The sequence below is a fragment of the Eschrichtius robustus genome, chromosome 8 (assembly GCF_028021215.1).
Source record: "Eschrichtius robustus isolate mEscRob2 chromosome 8, mEscRob2.pri, whole genome shotgun sequence".
NCBI classification, from domain to species: domain Eukaryota; kingdom Metazoa; phylum Chordata; class Mammalia; order Artiodactyla; family Eschrichtiidae; genus Eschrichtius; species Eschrichtius robustus.
The window spans coordinates 70,952,265-70,971,791 of record NC_090831.1 but is presented as its reverse complement, the minus strand read 5'-3'; the positions used below and the strand labels follow the sequence as shown (position 1 = coordinate 70,971,791).

At 38.7% G+C, this 19,527-nt stretch overlaps 1 protein-coding gene across 1 annotated transcript in view; it reads left to right on the top strand.

The window, feature by feature from the left end:
- Positions 1–19,527, top strand: part of ASB4 (ankyrin repeat and SOCS box containing 4) — a 117,047-nt gene that overhangs the window by 3,680 nt on the left and 93,840 nt on the right. Inside the window, exons 2-3 of the mRNA XM_068550623.1 lie at positions 666–810; positions 1,492–1,631. Coding sequence (XP_068406724.1) covers positions 1,581–1,631 — 51 coding nt within the window. The 5' untranslated portion in view covers positions 666–810; positions 1,492–1,580. The remainder of the gene's footprint in view (positions 1–665; positions 811–1,491; positions 1,632–19,527) is intronic.

Genomic DNA, 19,527 nt, shown 5'->3' with positions numbered 1-19,527 from the left:
TACTCTCAAATTTTCATACTTATGTCACCATGGACCAGAAACAAAGCATTCACAGACCAAAAATGGTCCTTCGAACACATAAGTGGACTGTCTTTCATGATTGTACTTTTAACTCGTTAAAGTTCTCTGCAGTATATTATCACGTGTAATATTCCCAGTAATTTGTGAAATAGGTTTCTTGTGATTATTGTCATTTTATATAATATATGATGGGGCGTTGGTCCCTCCACATCCTTTTTATTTCCTTCCTCTCCTTACCTCTTTTTTTTTTTTTTAAAGGAGTCAGATCTTTAGATCTTTTAACACAAAAATACATGGAAAAGGTGTTATAAAAGATAATTATTATCAGTAAAAGAAAGATTTACCTTGTAGAGGCTTCACACTAGGGCTTCTTGGAGGGTAAAGGAGACTTCCCCACCACCAAGTCATTTTCTGAGAATTCCAATATACTAAAAAGTGAAGAAATGCCATAACAGAAACAGAAAATTGTTGTATATATTTTAAAATATTTATAGTCAACAAATTAACATTCTTCAAATACTAGGTTGAACAATATGAACTTGCTGTTTGTAGAGCTCAAAAACACACAAACATAAAATAAAATTTTATGTGCTAGTCACAAAATAATTATGCATTTTGTAAAAAATATTCCTGGTTTATTACAGGAGGAGTGGCCCAGTAAAATGAATGAGTTTTTAAAATTCTGGATAAGAACAAGAAAGAGGAAGTGGAACCTGTGTTAAATCATCCTAATGTTCTTGTATGTGTGGGAAGAGAGCAGAGATACTGGATAACTTTAAACTTTCTAAGGTAAGATGCTAAAAGGAAAAGAGCAGTGTGTAAGTTCAAAAGCAAAAAAAAAAAAAGAATGAGTTTTTTCAGTTGTGTCAATGTATCTCTAGAACAGATGAATAAACAATTTTGAGTTAAAGTTGAAAGTTAACCAGATGGTCCACTAGACCCAAGCCTCTTTCTACAGAGGACTGTCAGATTTGCTGCCTCTCTTCCAGGAGCAGTTGGACCCCAGATGGAGAGGTCAGAGGGTAGAAAATGTTGGGAGAGAGAAAAGTTGGGGAGACCAGAAACAAAAACTCTCAATCTCCTTCAGAGGCTGGCTCAGTATGGCCTGAACTCTATGGAAAAAGTTAAGATATGTTCTGTTCATTCTAGGAAATACAGGCATGTTTCCCATTGTCTAATAGCAATAATGTTTCTAGTTATCTATAAATAAACCATATGTGCAACCTCGTTCAGAGTAACTACCACAGCTGTTACTTATTGAACATTTCCCATTCCAACAGGCTTTTCATACAGGACCTCACTTAATTCCTATAACAACCATTTGGATTAGTTACTGTTATTATCTCCAATTTGTGAGTTATGAAACTGAGGCCAGGGGTTAAGTATCTTGCCCAAGGTTACACACTTAGAAAATGGTGGAACCAGAATCCAATATAAGAAAATACATATTAAAAATTCCTTCTTTCTCAGGGGACATCAGTCTTTGTTTTATTACGGGCTTCCAACTAATAGGATGAGGCCCACCCACATTATGGAGAGTAATCTTCTTCACAGAAATAATGCCATTTGCAGTGACATGGATGGACCCAGAGATTGTCATACTGAGTGAAGTAAGTCAGAGAAAGAGAAATATTGTTTGATATCGCTTATATGTGGAATCTAAAAAGAAATGATACAAATGAACATACTTACAAAACAGAAACGGACTCACAGACTTAGAAAATGAACTTATGGTTACCGGTGGGGAAGGGTGGAGGGAAGGGATACTTAGGGAGCTTGGGATTGACATGTACACGCTGCTATATTTAAAAAGGATAACCACCTGTGGCGTTGCGGGTTTGAGGAGGTGGCTCGCGGGGGTGAGGCATTTAGGTGCGTGGCCTCCCCACTCTCGTTGGGTGACGTAACACAGACCTTGGAGCCAGATTTGCTGGGTTTGTACCCCCACCCCAACATTTACGTGCTCTGTGGCTTTGCGCAACTCAGGTAGCATGAATCTCATCAACACAGAGAGAAAGCTTCACTGAAAACTCACTATAGGGTGGGTGGCGGGGGAAGCAGGACTCCACGACAGCAGCAGCGGGGCTCGTGGCAAGAATCACGGCTTGCAGGCCGCCCTGGGCGGTCTCGTCTTCCTGCAGCTTGTAGACCCTCAGGCTTAGGAGCTGTTTCAAGCACACAACATTGAGAGAGTAAGGTCTTCTTCAGAGACCATCTGTACTGAATCCATGACTGAACCCAGTGAAGACCTCTATATAAACGTTTAAAATTCTGGCAGCACATGAGGAGACCTACTCTTTCAGACACCAGCTGCTGGAGACAGCCTCATAGACAAATTGCTCCCAAGTCAGCCTGTTCTACCTGAACAGCTATTGTAGACCCTCATAATCTGACTTCATAATGGAGACTGCCACATTCACTGCCGTGGGGCTGAAATGGTCTTGGTGCTCCAGCCGGGTGTCAGGCCTGAGCCTCGTAGGTGGGCGAGCCAAGTTCAGGACATTGGTCCACCAGAGACTTCCCAGCCCCACGTAATATCAATTGGCGAGAGCTCTCCCAGAGATCTCCATCTCAACACTAAGACCCAGCTCCACTCAACGACCAGCAAGCTCCAGGGCTGGACGTCCTATGCCAAACAACTAGCAAGACAGGAACACAACCCCACCCATTAGCAGAGAGGCTGCCTAAAATCATACTAAGTTCACAGACACCCTAAAACACACCACCGGATGCGGTCCTGCCCACCAGAAAGACAAGATCCAGCCTCATCCACCAGAACACAGGCACCAGTCCCCTCTGCCAGGAAGCCTACACAACCTATAGAAACAACCTTACCCACTGGAGGCAGACACCAAAAACAACAGGAACTACGAACCTGCAGCCTGCAAAAAGGAGACCCCAAACACAATAACTTAAGCAAAATGAGAAGACAAAGAAATACACAGCAGATGAAGGAACAAGGTAAAAACCCACCAGACCAAACAGATGAAGAGGAAATAGGCAGTCTACCTGAAAAACAATTCAGAGTAATGATAGTAAAGATGATCCCAAATCGTGGAAATAGAATGGAGAAAATACAAGAAACGTTTAACAAGGACCCAGAAGAACTAAAGAGCAAGCAAACAATGATGAACAACACAATAAATGAAATTAAAAATTCTCTAGAAGGAATCAATAGCAGAATAACTGAAGCAGAAGAACGGATAAGTGACCTGGAAGATAAAATAGTGGAAATAACTACTGCAGAGCAGAATAAAGAAAAAAGAATGAAAAGAATTGAGGACAGTCTCAGAGACCTCTGGGACAACATTAAATGCACCAACATTCGAACTATAGGGGTCCCAGAAGAAGAAGAGAAAAAGAAAGGGCCTAGGAAATATTTGAAGAGATTATAGTTGAAAACTTCTCTAATATGGGAAAGGAAATAGTCAATCAAGTCCAGGAAGTGCAGAGAGTCTCATACAGGATAAATCCAGGGAGAAACACACCAAGACACATATTAATCAAACTATCAAAAATTAAATACAAAGAAAAAATACTAAAAGCAGCAAAGGAAAAGCAACAAATAACATGCAAGGGAATCCCCATAAGGTTAACAGCAGATCTTTCAGCAGAAACTCTACAAGCCAGAAGGGAGTGGCAGGACATATTTAAAATGATGAAAGGGAAAAACCTACAACAAAGCAAGGATCTCATTCAGATTCAATGGAGAAATTGAAACCTTTACAGACAAGCAAAAGCTAAAAGAATTCAGCACCACCAAACCAGCTTTACAACAAATGCTAAAGGAACTTCTCTAGGCAGGAAACACAAGAGAAGGAAAAGACCTACAGTAACAAACCCAGAACAATTAAGAAAATGGTAATAGGAACACACATATCGATAATTACCTTAAATGTAAATGGATTAAATGCTCCAACCAAAAGACATAGACTGGCTGAATGGATACTAAAACAAGACCCATATATATCCTGTCCACAAGAGACCCACTTCAGACCTAGGGACACATACAGACTGAAAGTGAGGGGATAGAAAAAGATATTCCATGCAAATGGAAATCAAAAGAAAGCTTGAGTAGCAATTCTCATATCAGAAAAAATAGACTTTAAAATAAAGACTATTACAAGAGACGAAGAAGGACACTACATAATGATCAAGGGATCAATCCAAGAAGAAGATATAACAATTGTAAATATTTATGCACCCAACATAACAGCACCTCAGTACATAAGGCAAATGCTAACAGCCATAAAAGGGGAAATCAACACTAATACAATCATAGCAGGGGACGTTAACACCCCACTTTCACCAATGGACAGATCATCCAAAATGAAAATAAATAAGGAAACACAAGCTTTAAATGATACATTAAACAAGATGGACTTAATTGATATTTATAGGACATTCCATCCAAAAACAACAGAATACATTTTCTTCTCAAGTGCTCATGGAACATTCTCCAGGATAGATCATATCTTGGGTCACAAATCAAGCCTTGGTAAATTTAAGAAAATTGAAATAGTATCAAGTATCTTTTCCAACCACAACGCTATGAGACTATATATCAATTACAGGAAAAAATCTGTAAAAAATACGAACACATGGAGGCTAAACAATACACTACTTAATAACCAAGAGATCACTGAAGAAATCAAAGAGGAAATCGAAAAATACCTAGAAACAAATGACAATGAAAACATGACGACCCAAAACCTATGGGATGCAGCAAAAGCAGTTCTAAGAAGGAAGTTTATAGCAATACAATCCTACCTCAAGAAACAAGAAACATCTCAAATAAACAACCTAACCTTACACCTAAAGCAAATAGAAAAAGAAGAACAAAAAACCCCCAAAGTTAGCAGAAGGAAAGAAAGAAATCATAAAGATCAGATTAGAAATAAATGAAAAAGAAATGAAGGAAACAATAGCAAAGATCAATAAAACTAAAAGCTGGTTCTTTGAGAAGATAAACAAAATTGATAAACCATTAGCCAGACTCATTAAGAAAAAAAGGGAGAAGACTCAAATCTATAGAATTAGAAATGAAAAAGGAGAAATCACAACTGACACTGCAGAAATACAAAGGATCATGAGAGATGACTACAAGCAACTATATACCAATAAAATGGACAACCTGGAAGAAATGGACAAATTCTTAGAAAAGCACAACCTTCTGAGACTGAACCAGGAAGAAATAGAAAATATAAACAGACCAATCACAGCACTGAAATTGAAACTGTGATTAAAAATCTTCCAACAAACAATAACCCAGGACCAGATGGATTCTCAGGCAAATTCTATCAAACATTTAGAGAAGAGCTAACACCTATCCTTCTCAAAGTCTTCCAAAATATAGCAGAGGGAGGAACACTCTCAAACTCATTCTACAAGGCCACCATCACCCTGATACCAAAACCAGGCAAAGATGTCACAAAAAAGGAAAACTACAGACCAATATCACTGATGAACATAGATGCAAAAATCCTCAGCAAAATACTAGCAAACAGAATCCAGCAGCACATTAAAAGGATCATACACCATGATCAAGTGGGGTTTATCCCAGGAATGCAACGATTCTTCAACATATGCAAATCAATCAATGTGATACACCATATTAACAAACTGAAGGATAAAAACCACATGATAATCTCAATAGATGCAGAAAAAGCTTTTGACAAAATTCCGCACCCATTTATGATAAAAACTCTCCAGAAAGTAGGCATAGAGGGAACCTACCTCAACATAATAAAGGCTGTATATGACAAAGCCACAGTCAACATCATTCTCAATGGTGAAAAACTGAAAGCATTTCCTCTAAGATCAGGAACAGGACAAGGTTGCCCACTCTTACCACTGTTATTCAACATAGTTTTGGACGTTTTAGCCACAGCAGCCAGAGAAGAAAAAGAAATAAAAGGAATCCAAATCAGAAAAGAAGAAGTAAAACTGTCATTGTCACTGTTTGAAGATGACATGATACTATACATAGAGAATCCTAAAGATACTACCAGAAAACTACTGGAGCTAATAAATGAATTTGGTAAAGTAGCAGGATACAAAGTTAATGCACAAAATCTCTTGCATTCCTATACGCTAATGATGGAAAATCTGAAAGAGGAATTAAGGAAACACTCCCATTTACCATTGCAAAAAAGAATAAAATACCTAGGGATAAACTTACCTAAGGAGACAAAAGATCTGTATGCAGAAAACTATAAGACCCTGAGGAAGAAATTAAAGATGATACAAACAGATGGAGAGATATACCATGTTCTTGGATTGGAAGAATCAACACTGTGAAAATGACTGTATTCCCCAAAGCAATCTACAGATTCAATGCATTCCCTATCAAATTACCAATGGCATTTTTCATGGAACTAGAACAAAAAATTTCACAATTTGTATGGAAACACAAAAGACCCCAAATAGCCAAAGGAATATTGAGAGACAAAAATGGAGCTGGAGAAATCAGGCTCCCTGACTTCAGACTATACTACAAAGCTACAGTAATCAAGACAGTATAGTACTGGCACAAAAACAGAAATATAGATAAATGGAACAGGATAGAAAGCCCAGAGGTCATGCACATATGGTCACCTTATCTTTGATAAAGGAGGCAAGAATATACAATGGAGAAAAGACAACCTCTTTAATAAGTGGTGCTGGGAAAACTGGACAGCTACATGCAAATGAATGAAATTAGAACACTCCCTAACACCATACACAAAAATAAACTCCAAATGGATTAAAGACCTTACTGTAAGACCAGACACTATAAAACTCTTAGAGGAAAACATAGGCAGACACTCTATGACATAAATCACAGCAAGATCCTTTTTGACCCACCTCCTAGAGAAATGGAAATAAAAACAAAAGTAAACAAATGGGACCTAATGAAACTTAAAAGCTTTTGCACAGCAAAGGAAACCATAAACAAGATGAAAAAACAACCCTCAGAATGGGAGAAAATATTTGCAAACGAAGCTACTGGCAAAGGATTAATCTCCAAAATATACAAGCAGCTTATGCAGTTCAATATCAAAAACACAAACACCCCAATCCAAAAATGGGCAGAAGACCTACATAGATGTTTCTCCAAAGAAGATATACAGATTGCCAACAAACACATGAAAGGATGTTCAACATCACTAATTATTAGAGAAATGCAAATCAAAACTACAATGAGGTATCACCTCATACCGGTCAGAATAGCCACCATCAAAAAATCTACAAACAATAAATGCTGGAGAGGGTGTGGAGAAAAGGGAACCCTCTTGCACTGTTGGTGGGAATGTAAATTGATACAGCCACTATGGAGAACGGCGTGGAGGTTCCTTAAAAAACTAAAAATAGAACTACCATACGACCCAGCATTCCCACTACTGGGCATATACCCTGAGAAAACCATAATTCAAAAAGAGTCATGAACCACAATGTTCATTGCAGCACTATTTACAATAGCCAGGACATGGAAACAACCTACATGTCCATCGACAGATGAATGGATAAAGAAGATGTGGCACATATATACAATGGAATATTACTCAACCATAAAAAGAAGTGAAACTGAGTTATTTGTGGTGAGGTGGATGGACCTAGAGTCTGTCATACAGAGTGAAGTAAGTCAGAAAGAGAAAAACAAATACAGTATGCTAACACATATATATGTAATCTAAGGGGAAAAAAAAGAAATGGTCATGAAGAACCTAGTGGTAAGACGGGAATAAAGACACAGACCTACTAGAGAATGGACTTGAGGACATGGGGAGGGGGAAGGGTAAGCTGGGATGAAGTGAGAGAGTGGCATTGACATATAAACACTACCAAATGTCAAACAGATAGCTAGTGGGAAGCAGCCGCATAGCACAGGGAGATCAGCTCGGTTCTTTGTGACCACCTAGAGGGGTGGGAGAGGGAGGGTGGGAGGGAGATGCAAGAGGGAGGGGGTATGGGGATATATGTATACGTATAGCTGATTCACTTTTTTATACAGCAGCAACTAACACAACAATGTAAAGCAATTATACTCCAATAAAGATGTTAAAAAAAATAAAAACAATAATAAAAATAAAAAGTATAACCAACAGGGACCTGCTGTATAGCACAGGGAACTCTGCTCAATGTTATGCAGCAGGCTAGATGGGAGGGGCGTCTGCGGGAGAATGGATACATGTATATGTATGGCTGAGTCGCTTTGCTGTGCATCTGAAACTGTCACAACATTGTTAACTGGCTATATTCCAATATAAAATAAAAAGTTAAACAAACAAAAACAAATGAACAAAAAACATCTCATTTCCAAAACACAAAACAAAAAAAACCCCCTCATTTCCACCCTGATATATTTTTTGTTAATTGTCAAATTAAAAGATTTTTATTCCTTTGCTATTTATGGTAAGAGCAGAGATGAATTAGCTATAGCAAGAGTTATAGAAAATGCGCTCGTGTCAACTCTCATGAAAGAGCATCTTTAAAATTGGGTTACTTTTTATACTTTTCCTCTGCCTGCTTGCACTACTTCACTTCACATTTATTGAGTATGTTCTGCATCTCCAAGCAGTTACTGGGAACTCAAAATAAAGGAGGCATACCTTCCTGCCTTGGTGGAGATCATAATCTAGTGGGAGAGTAGGCACCTGAACAAACATGTACAATGTTATCTGGCAAGGGCTAGGAACTTTGATTTTTATCCTGTATGTGCTACAAAGCCACTAAAGCTGTCGTGGTTGGAGCGCAGGTTGGAAAAGAATTTCCAGACACAAGGCAGAATGTAAGGAAAATAGAGTTTATTAAAGAGAAGGGTCGCTGCAAGAATAGCGGGCCGACTTCCTGGTAGCCAGGGAAAGTCGACAATGAGCATGGGTTGCTTGTCTGTTTTTATAGCCAGGGAATGTGCAAGTCGTCTGCTGACTGGGCAGAGTATGTATACATTCAGTGTGCTGAGAGGGAGAAAAACGGGGCAAATGTTTTTCCTTATATGGAATGGGAAAGGGACCGGGCATGCTGCTTGCGAGGGCTCTGGGACACTGCAGTGGTCACATTGTGACAGAGTGATAGGAGTCCTGTAACTCTTTGTTCCGGCAATATTGGCCCTTTGAGTTTATCTTCTTTGTCTTTGGAGCACCCTACAAAAGCCTTTTAAGGGAAGGAGAAACAGTGTTTCACAAAGGTCACTCTGATGGCTGTTGGAGGGTGAGTTGGGTAGAGTCTACTTCCTAAGTTTCCTTGAGAGAAGATGTGAACAAGGCTGAGGCAGTGGGGACGGAGGACAAGGAGCAGATTTAAGGAATTTCAGAGATTGAATGGATGGAAATAGGTGACTGATAAGACGTGGGGGAGAAGGAGGAATTGAAGATGACTTGGGTTGTTCAAATGTGTAAATGGGGATACACTAACTGGGATGGGAGAGGAACAGATTGGGGTGGCATGGACAGGGGAAGATTGATGAGCACCTTTGATGTGCTCCAAGCCCAGGAGAAGATTGCAGACAAGTTTTTAGTGCTTAGGAATGAGGTCTTGTCTGGACATGGAAACGTGGGGTTCGTTATTAGAGAGCACAGCAAGTTGTGTAGAGGATCTTCAGGAAGGGTTGAGGTTGTAGCCTGAAGCAAAGTGACATATGTAAAAGTCCTAAGTGGCTAGGAGGCAGGTTGAAAAGTAGGAAGTAGGATGGAGAATTAGACATTGAACTGAGCTTTAGGGATCACCTTAAACTAGGGAAAGCAGATACTGGCATAGAGGTGATCATTTTCCTTTTCTCCTGAATCTGAATGTGGCCTTGAAGTTCTTTATAGCGCAGCGCTCCAGGCAGTGATTCCTTGACCATAGAGGATGCAACCTATTTGCTATCTATCCCTTTATACAGACTGGGAACAATGTGGACGGTGGAGGTGATAGAGGATTGGAAAGAAATCTCCAGAGTTATCTGTGCTTGGCCTAATACGGCCCCTCTCCTGGCCTCTGTACCTCCATGGACAAGAGTGACAAGAGAGCCCTGGAACAACTCACCTCCTCACCTCCAATATCTGTTTCATCTCATTAGGCCCTTTATCCCTATGTGATGTGGTCACGTGCAGAAGCCCAGGCTTCCTAGTCAGCCTTCATCCTGCAGACTCTTCCCATATGGCAGGGTACTTTCTCCCATCTCCCTATCCTCCCCCACCCCCAACTTCCAAAACACTTTTGTTGTGTCCTCTGAAACCCATAGTCATTAACAAAATCCCCTATGTTCTGAAACATCGTCTCTAAATACTCTTTTCAACTTTCTGTGTTATCTACTGACCCCCCAATCCCAGAATACTTCCCCATCTGTCCTAGATGGTTCTGCTCCCACCCACAATCACTCCCTTTTATTCTATCCTTCCAAAATGCTCGGTGATTTTAACATCCTTTTGTGTAACCTTTCCAGACTTACATTTTCAGTTCCACAATTGCCTTTCCTCCAGTGACCTTGTCTCTACCCTACTTCACTGCCTACTTCTATGGTTGTACTTTAAGATTTTGCTATTACCACTAATCACAACAATTCTAAAATCTTACTTTTAAGGTCTCATTTTCCAACTGCCATCTTTTATCTTTTAGCTCATTCCTTCTGGTACTCCACTTTTTGAAAAATTCTTTGACCTTGTTTGATATCTGACTGTTTTTTAAAATGGTTGCCTTTCACCCAAACACTCCACTTTGCATAGTGCTGATTCTTTATAGTGTGCTTTTTCACTGAAATAGCTATATATAAATCCAGTGTAGTAGACTGTAAGTATATATGTTTTTCCTAAGTTCTGAGGGCTACCATATACTTGTATCTAGTAAGAACTACTGAAAAACAGTTTTGATAATTTCGTCAAGTTGGTAAGTTTTCTGAAAAATGCATGATTTCTTCCTTTGAGTACCTTTTCCTGCCATTTATTCTTTGTTCTGGTGAACAGCTTTGCCATGCAGGCTGACCAAAAGGGGTGCAAGTGATAGAACTGGGCCTGCCACAGGAAGCAGGAAGAGTATCACAGTTTTAGGCGAGAGGCTCAAAGCCCATTCAAGGAGACATCTGAGGAACAGAAGTAAAGATTAGCAGCTAATCAGATTCTGGGGCCAGCCCTTGACATTGTAGGGGACATCATGAACCTAACTGCAGCTTGGGAAGACAGGCCAGCATTTTAACAAGTGGAAGTTGAAAGCACCCATTTCTAGGGTCAGAGAAGGGACAGTGATGGGTGGTGGGGGAGGTCAAGAACTTTCTCCCTAGAGGCAACGTTATAAAGACCAAGGCACTGCTCACTCGGTTGATGCTTCTGTTTCCAGGGACCCCATCCCCTTTGCTAATGGACTGTGTGTGTACAGCACAGGCAAGCAGGAGGAATTTAGATTTTATTTGATATGTTTTATTTTAGGAGAATTGACATAAGAGTCTTAAGGAATTACTTTTGGACACATTTCATTTTCTGCCTTTCATTTATTTTTCCTGCAAGCAGTGTTTTATTATTATTATCATTATTTTTTTTAAGCCTGTGCATTTTCTTTTCATTATTTTATATTTCACAGAAGCTCTGGAGCTTGAATTTGCCTGGCTGCCTTGGGGGAAGATGAGCTCACTTTTGGTGTGGGAATTAGGGACGGGGCTCTTTCTTATTTCAGACACAGATAGTGGTTATCATCCATGTTTACTTAATATTTTATGACTTGAAAACATAATGACTGTTTACATGAAATATGATTAAATTGCAGAGATGGAGGGGGGATGCTAAATTAAGTCCTCAGTATTCTTTGTAACCTTATATTTCATTTCAACTAACCTCTCCTACATTACAAAATTTAGAAAGTAAGTCGTGTGACTATTCTAAGTGAGAAGAAATTGAAGTTACTTGAATATCTTAAAAGTGGAAAATGAAGCCAATTCTAGCAACATGAGGCACTGCATAGAGGCCCATAAGTCATGAGAAATCACAGAAATTTGTCCAGGCCACTGGAATAATGGAAAATTCCTGGTGGAGGAAATTGGACAGAATTGAACAGTGAAGAGCACACAGGAAGAAGGGATGAAAGAGGACAGTGGGCTTGTGGGTCAGCAGCTACTGCTGGACTCCAGACTGGTGATCATCCATGAGTGCTGACAGCTGAACTCCTCCTAGTCCAAGGGCGGCTGTGGAGCTGACCTGGGACCGGAAGTTGACCCCATCACCCCCACCCCCAGGGGGCTACAGAAAAACTCACTTAGGCCATCTCCTAAAGCTTTAGTAAGCAACCTCTTGCCACCAAAGAGGGAAATAGCAAGAAAAAGCACTTTTTTCTTTGTGTTTTTCTTTGTGTTTTGTTGGTTTTAGGTTGTGGCCACAGACTGCATTAGTGCTTGCTAATTCTACCCCTGTTATTAACTAGAAAAGAAATTCCCTTCAGTACTGAAGAAACCATTCAAAGCTTAAAGGAAATAGAGAGTGATATTGAGGAAAACTGGGAGTGAACAACTTGATAGATAAAATCAGTGACAGATAGATGGGTGGATAGATGCACGGACAAAGAAGTAGATAATGAATCTCAGAGTCCACTGGAATACATAGAACCAGTGTTTGACCTCTTCATTTCTCCCTGTCTGGTGTCAGTGATGTGTGATACATGTGATAGCCTCCTGGGTGGTCCTCACACCTCCAAACTTTGGAGTTATCTTTCTCTTTAATAGGTTTTTTAACTTGCTCAAACCCCATCTTATGTAATCTGTTGCTCTAAGTCTCCCTAAAGATTCCTTGGCATGAATTTCAGGGGCTTGGATCACCCTTCTTTCTTGCTTACTTGAAATTCTCCACCTTTGCTGTGTGTCTTATTTCCTGTGTCTCTTCTCTTCCCTCCACCCTGCAGTATGCAACTACCTTCCCTTTCCTTTAATGATCTACAAAGAACCGTTAAGACAATTAATACATTTGGCACTGAAGATTCAGGTAGCTGGGGGATGGAGGAGAGTCACTTCACAGTACAGCCAAATAAACAGTATAAAAGTAATTATTAAGTAGCCTTATTCTACCTCTCCTTGTTCTAACTCCCAGTCACCTTCATCACTGGACATTTCTTTCTTGTCCTCATTTTTCCTTCCACCCAGCTGTCTCACCATTTTGCTGGGCCATCAGTCCATTTCTCCAGCATCTCTCTCCCTCTCAGGTTTCCAAGGGTAAAGCCAAAATTCTCCTTGTGTTCTTATTGTTCCAGGAGAGCACCGAAGGATGTTTCTCTGTAATAATCCCAACTGGTCTTTTGATGATTAACATCCTGACTATGTGGGAACAGAAATGATCTTCATTGCCACCATTCCTAGACACTGTCCTCCAGCAGGATGGCAGAGGAGAGCCACTGCTTACCTAGGGGTCCTGCAGAGTTCAGAGTTCAGTTCTGCCCAGGAGTTGTGCAGCTCACCTGGATAGCTGGGGACTTTCCCTCTTCTAAGGCTTAACATGTAGGAGCAAAGGAAGGTTGGATCAGATCATTCAGCTCCTGGCTCTGGTTTCTAGGTCAGGGTGGAACTATCTCCTGTGCTGAGCAAATTTTTACACATAATTTCAGCAAGGAGTTTTATGGTCATGTCAGATATTACTAGAGCTTTAGCCAGGAAAGACAATATGCATTACTGACCTATTTCTTAAGAAAAATAATAATAAATAAAATTTAAAACCCTATCATTTTGCAACCTAATAAACTTTTCTAAGCACAAGTTTTTAATGGATAGCAGCAATTTTAATTAAATATCTCATCTTTCAAAAACCTTTGTATACAAGCTCCAGTAATGCCACTTTATTTTGCCTATTTGTTCTTCAAGACAGGATCATACATGGTAATTTTAAAAGGACTCTGACCCAAGGACACTCTACTTCAATATTAGGGCCCTCCCAGTTTTGCTCTAGAATGAAATCTTTATGCCAAGGATTTTCACTTTCCCTCTGTTCTGCCTTCTCTTCCAGACCATGTCTCAAAGCCTGTCATTTCACATCCAGCCTGGCTGCAGGTTCTTTTCTAGCAAACAAACAAGAGTCTTAGCACCTCAAGAGGAATTCTACCTTTAGTTCTTTGAAAATAACAAGTTTCTTCTCCAGGCTACACTTGGAAAATATGGTCTTGTATGTCAGGAGCTCCCCACCCCAGAGCCTTTTTACAAGCATGCCCTCCTACTTTTGTTGATATTCCCTAAACTATTATGTTTCACCTCTTGCCATGGTGATACTGACAAATCCAACAAAACTCTCAACATTAGTACCAAAATTACATTTGGTGTCTTATTTGTATTTTTTAGTTTTACCCATTGTATAAAGCCCCTCAAATAGGAAGGTGGTTGGAAATGGTAGTGTTTGGAGAATGGCTTTGTGTTAGTATGAAAGGAGCAAGGTTAACTCCTGACACAGACTTGTTTTGAGACAACATAGAGAGTCAGAAGTATATCGACCCCTGATTATTGAACCCGGAATGGATACACATGACCTAACAAAGGATTTTCTTTAATTTATTTTTTCTTACACAAACAGCACATGTATGCCTTCACACTGCAAAATATTCAAATGTTACTGATAAAATTAAAATCTCCCTGCCCTTTGTCCATGGGAAAATACTTTTCTTAGTTTCATATGTATTCTTTTCTTTGTCTATTATTTTCTTATATATGTACCAATAGAAACATATGGTATTATTGTGTGTGTGTTCATGAAGCAATATTGTCAACTAGTTTTTCTGGTGCCTTGAGGATGACTTTTTTAGCACAGAAAACACTCTTCAGAGGTGATCTTTGTTTTTAAAAATTGATAATTTATTAATTATAGATTATGAAACCTATATCTTATGCTTGAAGAAGAGATTACAAATCTTATTATTCTATTCATAGCAAATTTCAACGATCCCTTTAAGAGGTCTTTGATTAATATTAAGACCAATTTATAGAGTTAGGTATTTAAACTTCTTTATCCAAACTGTATTCATGAAACTAATATTCTGTTTCCTTTTAAAGTTCTACATTGTCTGATTTAACAAACAAAATTTTCCCGAGTAGTTAAATAGCTCATATATGAAATAAATTATACTTATAAATAGATGATTCTTAAATTCTCTTAATGTTCCATTAATATTTATGAAGCACAGACATTAAATTAAAATCATAAGCCTAAATAAATTATATAGTACATTTTAAATTAGAATCACAAGATTGTTGTTCTAATAAGCTATTATTCTATCAGACTAAATTTTGAATATTACAGGTATATGGAATATAAAATTATGCAAAATTCTGAACACTAAATTATTGAAAACACAGATTTGTTTATCTTGACATTTATATATTTACCTTCAAATTTTCTTAGGGTTGAAAGATGCTTACCTACTAAAGAAAAATTATGTTATTTCACATGATTTTGGGGGTTACTTTATTATATAATTTTGGTGTTGTTTTCTTTACTTGATAGAGTTTTGCAACAAACAGAGGTTATAGACTTGCATAATTGGATCACTGTGGCAATGATGATATGCACTGGTCCTTACTTATATGAAAAATTGCAAAGCCAATGACTCCAAAACTTCAAGAGTAAGCTGGCCACAGACATAGCTTACATGCCTGGATTTGAGTCCTGTCATTACTGGATTAGTCAGGGTTCTCCAGAGAAACAGAGCCAATAGGCTATGCATAGTTACATAGAGAGAGATTTATTTTAAGGAAATGGCCCATGTGATTGTGGAGGCTTGGTAAGTCCAAAAATCTGCAGAGTGGGCCAGCAGGGTGGAGACCCAGGAAAGAGGGGCAGTTTGAGTCCAAAGGCAGTCTGCAGACAGAATTCCTTCTTGCTCAGGGGATGTCAGTCTTTGTTTTATTAAGGCCTCAAGCTAATAGGATGAGGCCCACCTACATTATGGAGAGTAATCTTCTTTACTCAAAGTCCGCCACGTTAGTTTCATTTCAAAAACACCTTCACAGAAATAATGCCATTTGCAGTGACATGGTTGGACCTAGAGATTGTCATACTGAGTGAAGTAAGTCAGACAGAGAAAGACAAATATCTTATGATATCGCTTATACGTGGAATCTAAAAAATTAGTACAAATGAACCTATTTACAAAACAGAAATAGAGTCACAGATGTAGAAAACAAACTTATGGTTACCAAGGGGGAAAGGTGGAGAGGGATAAATTGAGAAATTGGGATTGACATATACATACTACTATATATAAAATAGATAACTAATAAGAACCTGCTGTATAGCACAGGGAACTCTACTCAATACTCCATAATGACCTATATGGGAACAGAATCTAAAAAAGAGTGGATATATGTATATGTTTAACTGATTCACTTTGCTGTACAGCAGAAACTAACGCATTGTAAATCAACTATACTCCAATAAAAATTAACTAAAAAAAAGAAAAAACCCCACAAAAGCACCTTCACAGAAACATCCAGAATAATGTTTGACCAAATATCTGGGCACTGTGGGCCAGCCAAATTGACACAAAATTAACCTTTTAATTACTCATCATTTAAATCAGATTAGACTGTGAAATCCTACACAGGGGGCAACATCACTTGATTAAAGCTTGCATTCCTAAGGCTAAAATAAGTAAACGCAGTTCCATTTAACTCTAAAGATCTTTGAGCTTGCATGAATTCTACCTGAATTCTTTTCATATGCTGTCTATCAATATTGCTTATCATTAAGCCCCATAAAACTCTTATAAATATTTAAATTATATCTCTGAACTTGAGGTCACCTACGTATATTTTCCATGTTACTAGTTCTCACAGGAGTACTTTATTCTTTGATGCATAATATTCCTCTGCACGAATGTGCTTTAGTTTATTTAACTGATTCTAATTGATAGATATTCAGATTTTTTGCTATCACAAATAATTATGCAATAAATAATCTTGCATGTGATTTCTTGTGCATAAGTATAAATGTTTCTATAGGGTAAATGCCTAGAAATAGATTTGCTGAGTCTTAGAGTATGCATATATTCAGTTTTAATCGATTACTACACTGCCTAATTGTCCTCCAGAGTGGCTATACTAAGTTAACACAACAGCAGTATGAAAATACCTTTTCCTCTAATCCTTACCAATCAATTGATGTTATTGGACATTTTATTTTTTGCCTGACTGTTGCATAAAAAAAGGTATTTCATTTTCCTTTTTATTTGTATGCTTCTGAATCTTTGTGAGACCAAGTATCTTTTTGGATATTCATTTATCTTTGTAATTCTTCTGCAATTTGACTTTCTTATGTATTCATGGGTCTGTTTCTAGAATTTTTATTCTTTAAGAAATTGATCTATTTTTCTTATTGTGCCAATAATGCTATTTAAATCACTATAGGGGCTTCCCTGGTGGCGCAGTGGTTAAGAATCCGCCTGCCAATGCAGGGGACACGGGTTCGAGCCCTGGTCCGGGAAGATCCCACATGCTGCGGAGCAACTAAGCCCGTGAACCACAACTACTGAGCCTGCGCTCTAGAGCCCACAAGCCACAACTACTGAGCCCATGTGCCACAACTACTGAAGCCTGCGCGCCTAGAGCCTGTGCTCTGCAACAGGAGAAGCCACCACAATGAGAAGCCCACGCACCGCAACAAAGAGTAGCCCCTGCTCGCCACAACTAGAGAAAGCCCGCGTACAGCAGCAAAGACCCAATGCAGCCAAAAATAAATTAACTAATTTTTAAAAAATTTAATAAATCACTATAGATTTATAATACAATTGCATATTAGATTGAACAAATTATATTGCCTCAGCCCAGTTACCTTTTTAAAGCAAAAATATCTTGATTGTTCTTAAAATCTTACACCTCCAGATAAATTTTATAATTAGCATGTAAAAGTTTATGAAAAATCCTATTGACCTTAGATATGGGATATACTGAATTTATAGATTCATTTTTGGAGAACTGACATCTTTAAAATGGCAAATCTTACCATCTGTGAACTTAGTATTTATCCACTAATTTAGGTATACTGAGTAAAAGGAACAGTTGTAAGTAGGCCTTTAGTGGTGTGGTGGTGAGGTGTGGGAAGAAAGGAAGTGTTCTATAGTCCTATGATTAGGTCTCAGTCTTTTGGTGAGCCTCTGCCCCTGCACTGTGAACCTCACCAGTGCTTCCAAGTTTTTCCCGCACCCCCCCCACCCCCCTCTCTTAGCTGGGAGAGGACGGCTACAGGAGTCTGGAGTTGAGTGTTTCCCTTCCCCCAGGTAGGTTGGGCTCTGATAAAATTCCACCAGGTTACTCTCTGGTAAAATAGTTTATCCTGAGGGCAGCCTTTGTTAAGAAGAATAGAATGCAGTGACACATTTCAAAAAGGTTACTTTTCCCCTCTCCCTGCTAGAAGCACAAGGGGATTTTTCTCTGATATTCACTGTGAGGACCTGTTGGAGCTCCTAGTGATAAAATTCACAAGTGTGGGACTGCCCCCCATGAGTGGGTCCCCCTGGAGTTTTTATTTAGATTTCTTGCTTGTCCATACTAATCCTCTAGCAAGTCTTTAATGATTACAGTTCAAGTTTTCCTACCATGGCACTGGTTCCCAGAGAGGCTGCAAGGCATACTAAAAGGCAAAAACACAGTTTGAAGAGACTGAACAAGCATCAGAACCAGAGTCAGATATGGCAGGAATATTGGAATTATCAGACCAGAAATTTAAAACAACTATAACTAATATATTAAAGAATCTAATGGAACAACTAGACAACATGCAAGAACAGACAGATAATGTAAGCAGAGGGATGGCAATCCTAAGAAAGAATCAAAAAGAATTGCTAGTGATCAAAATCACCATAACAGAAATGAAGAATGGCTTTGATGGGCTCCTTAGTAGACTAGACACAGCTGAGGGAAGACTCTCTGAACTTGATATCTTAATGGAAACTTCCAAAACTGAGAAGCAAAGCAAAAAAAAAAAAAGACTGAAGAAAACAGAACAGAATAACCAGAAACTGTGAGACATCTACAAGAGATCTAACATGCATAATGGGAATACCAGAAGGAGAAGAAAGAGAGAAAGGAACAAAAGCAATATTTGAAGCAATAATGACTGAAGATTTACCCCAGATTAATGTCAGACACCAAACCACAGTTGCAGGAAGTGCAGAGAATACCAAGCCCTCTTCCCCTGCTTCAAGGAAGGACATGGTCTAAGGAGTAATTTATGCTCCGGAGCTCCCCTTGGAATCAGGCTGGGACTTCACATGAAATCACATCCTTTTTTGGCTTCTTCCCTTTCCCTGTCCTTCTCCCATTTGCTTAATGTCTCTAGGAAGCCTTTCTTTAATAAATCTCTTGTAGCTGAAAAAATAAAAATTAAAGTTTAAATGAATGTTGAAATCTACCTAAAGTTTTACTTATGTCATTTGACATAATCATATTGCTTTAACTTTTAATGTGTTAACATAATAAATTACATATAGAGTTTTTTAAAAAACAGTGAACTCTACTTCATCATTTTTTTAAAATACACTGCCAGATTTGATTTGCTAATATTTATTTAGGACTCTATGTTCTGAAGTGAAATT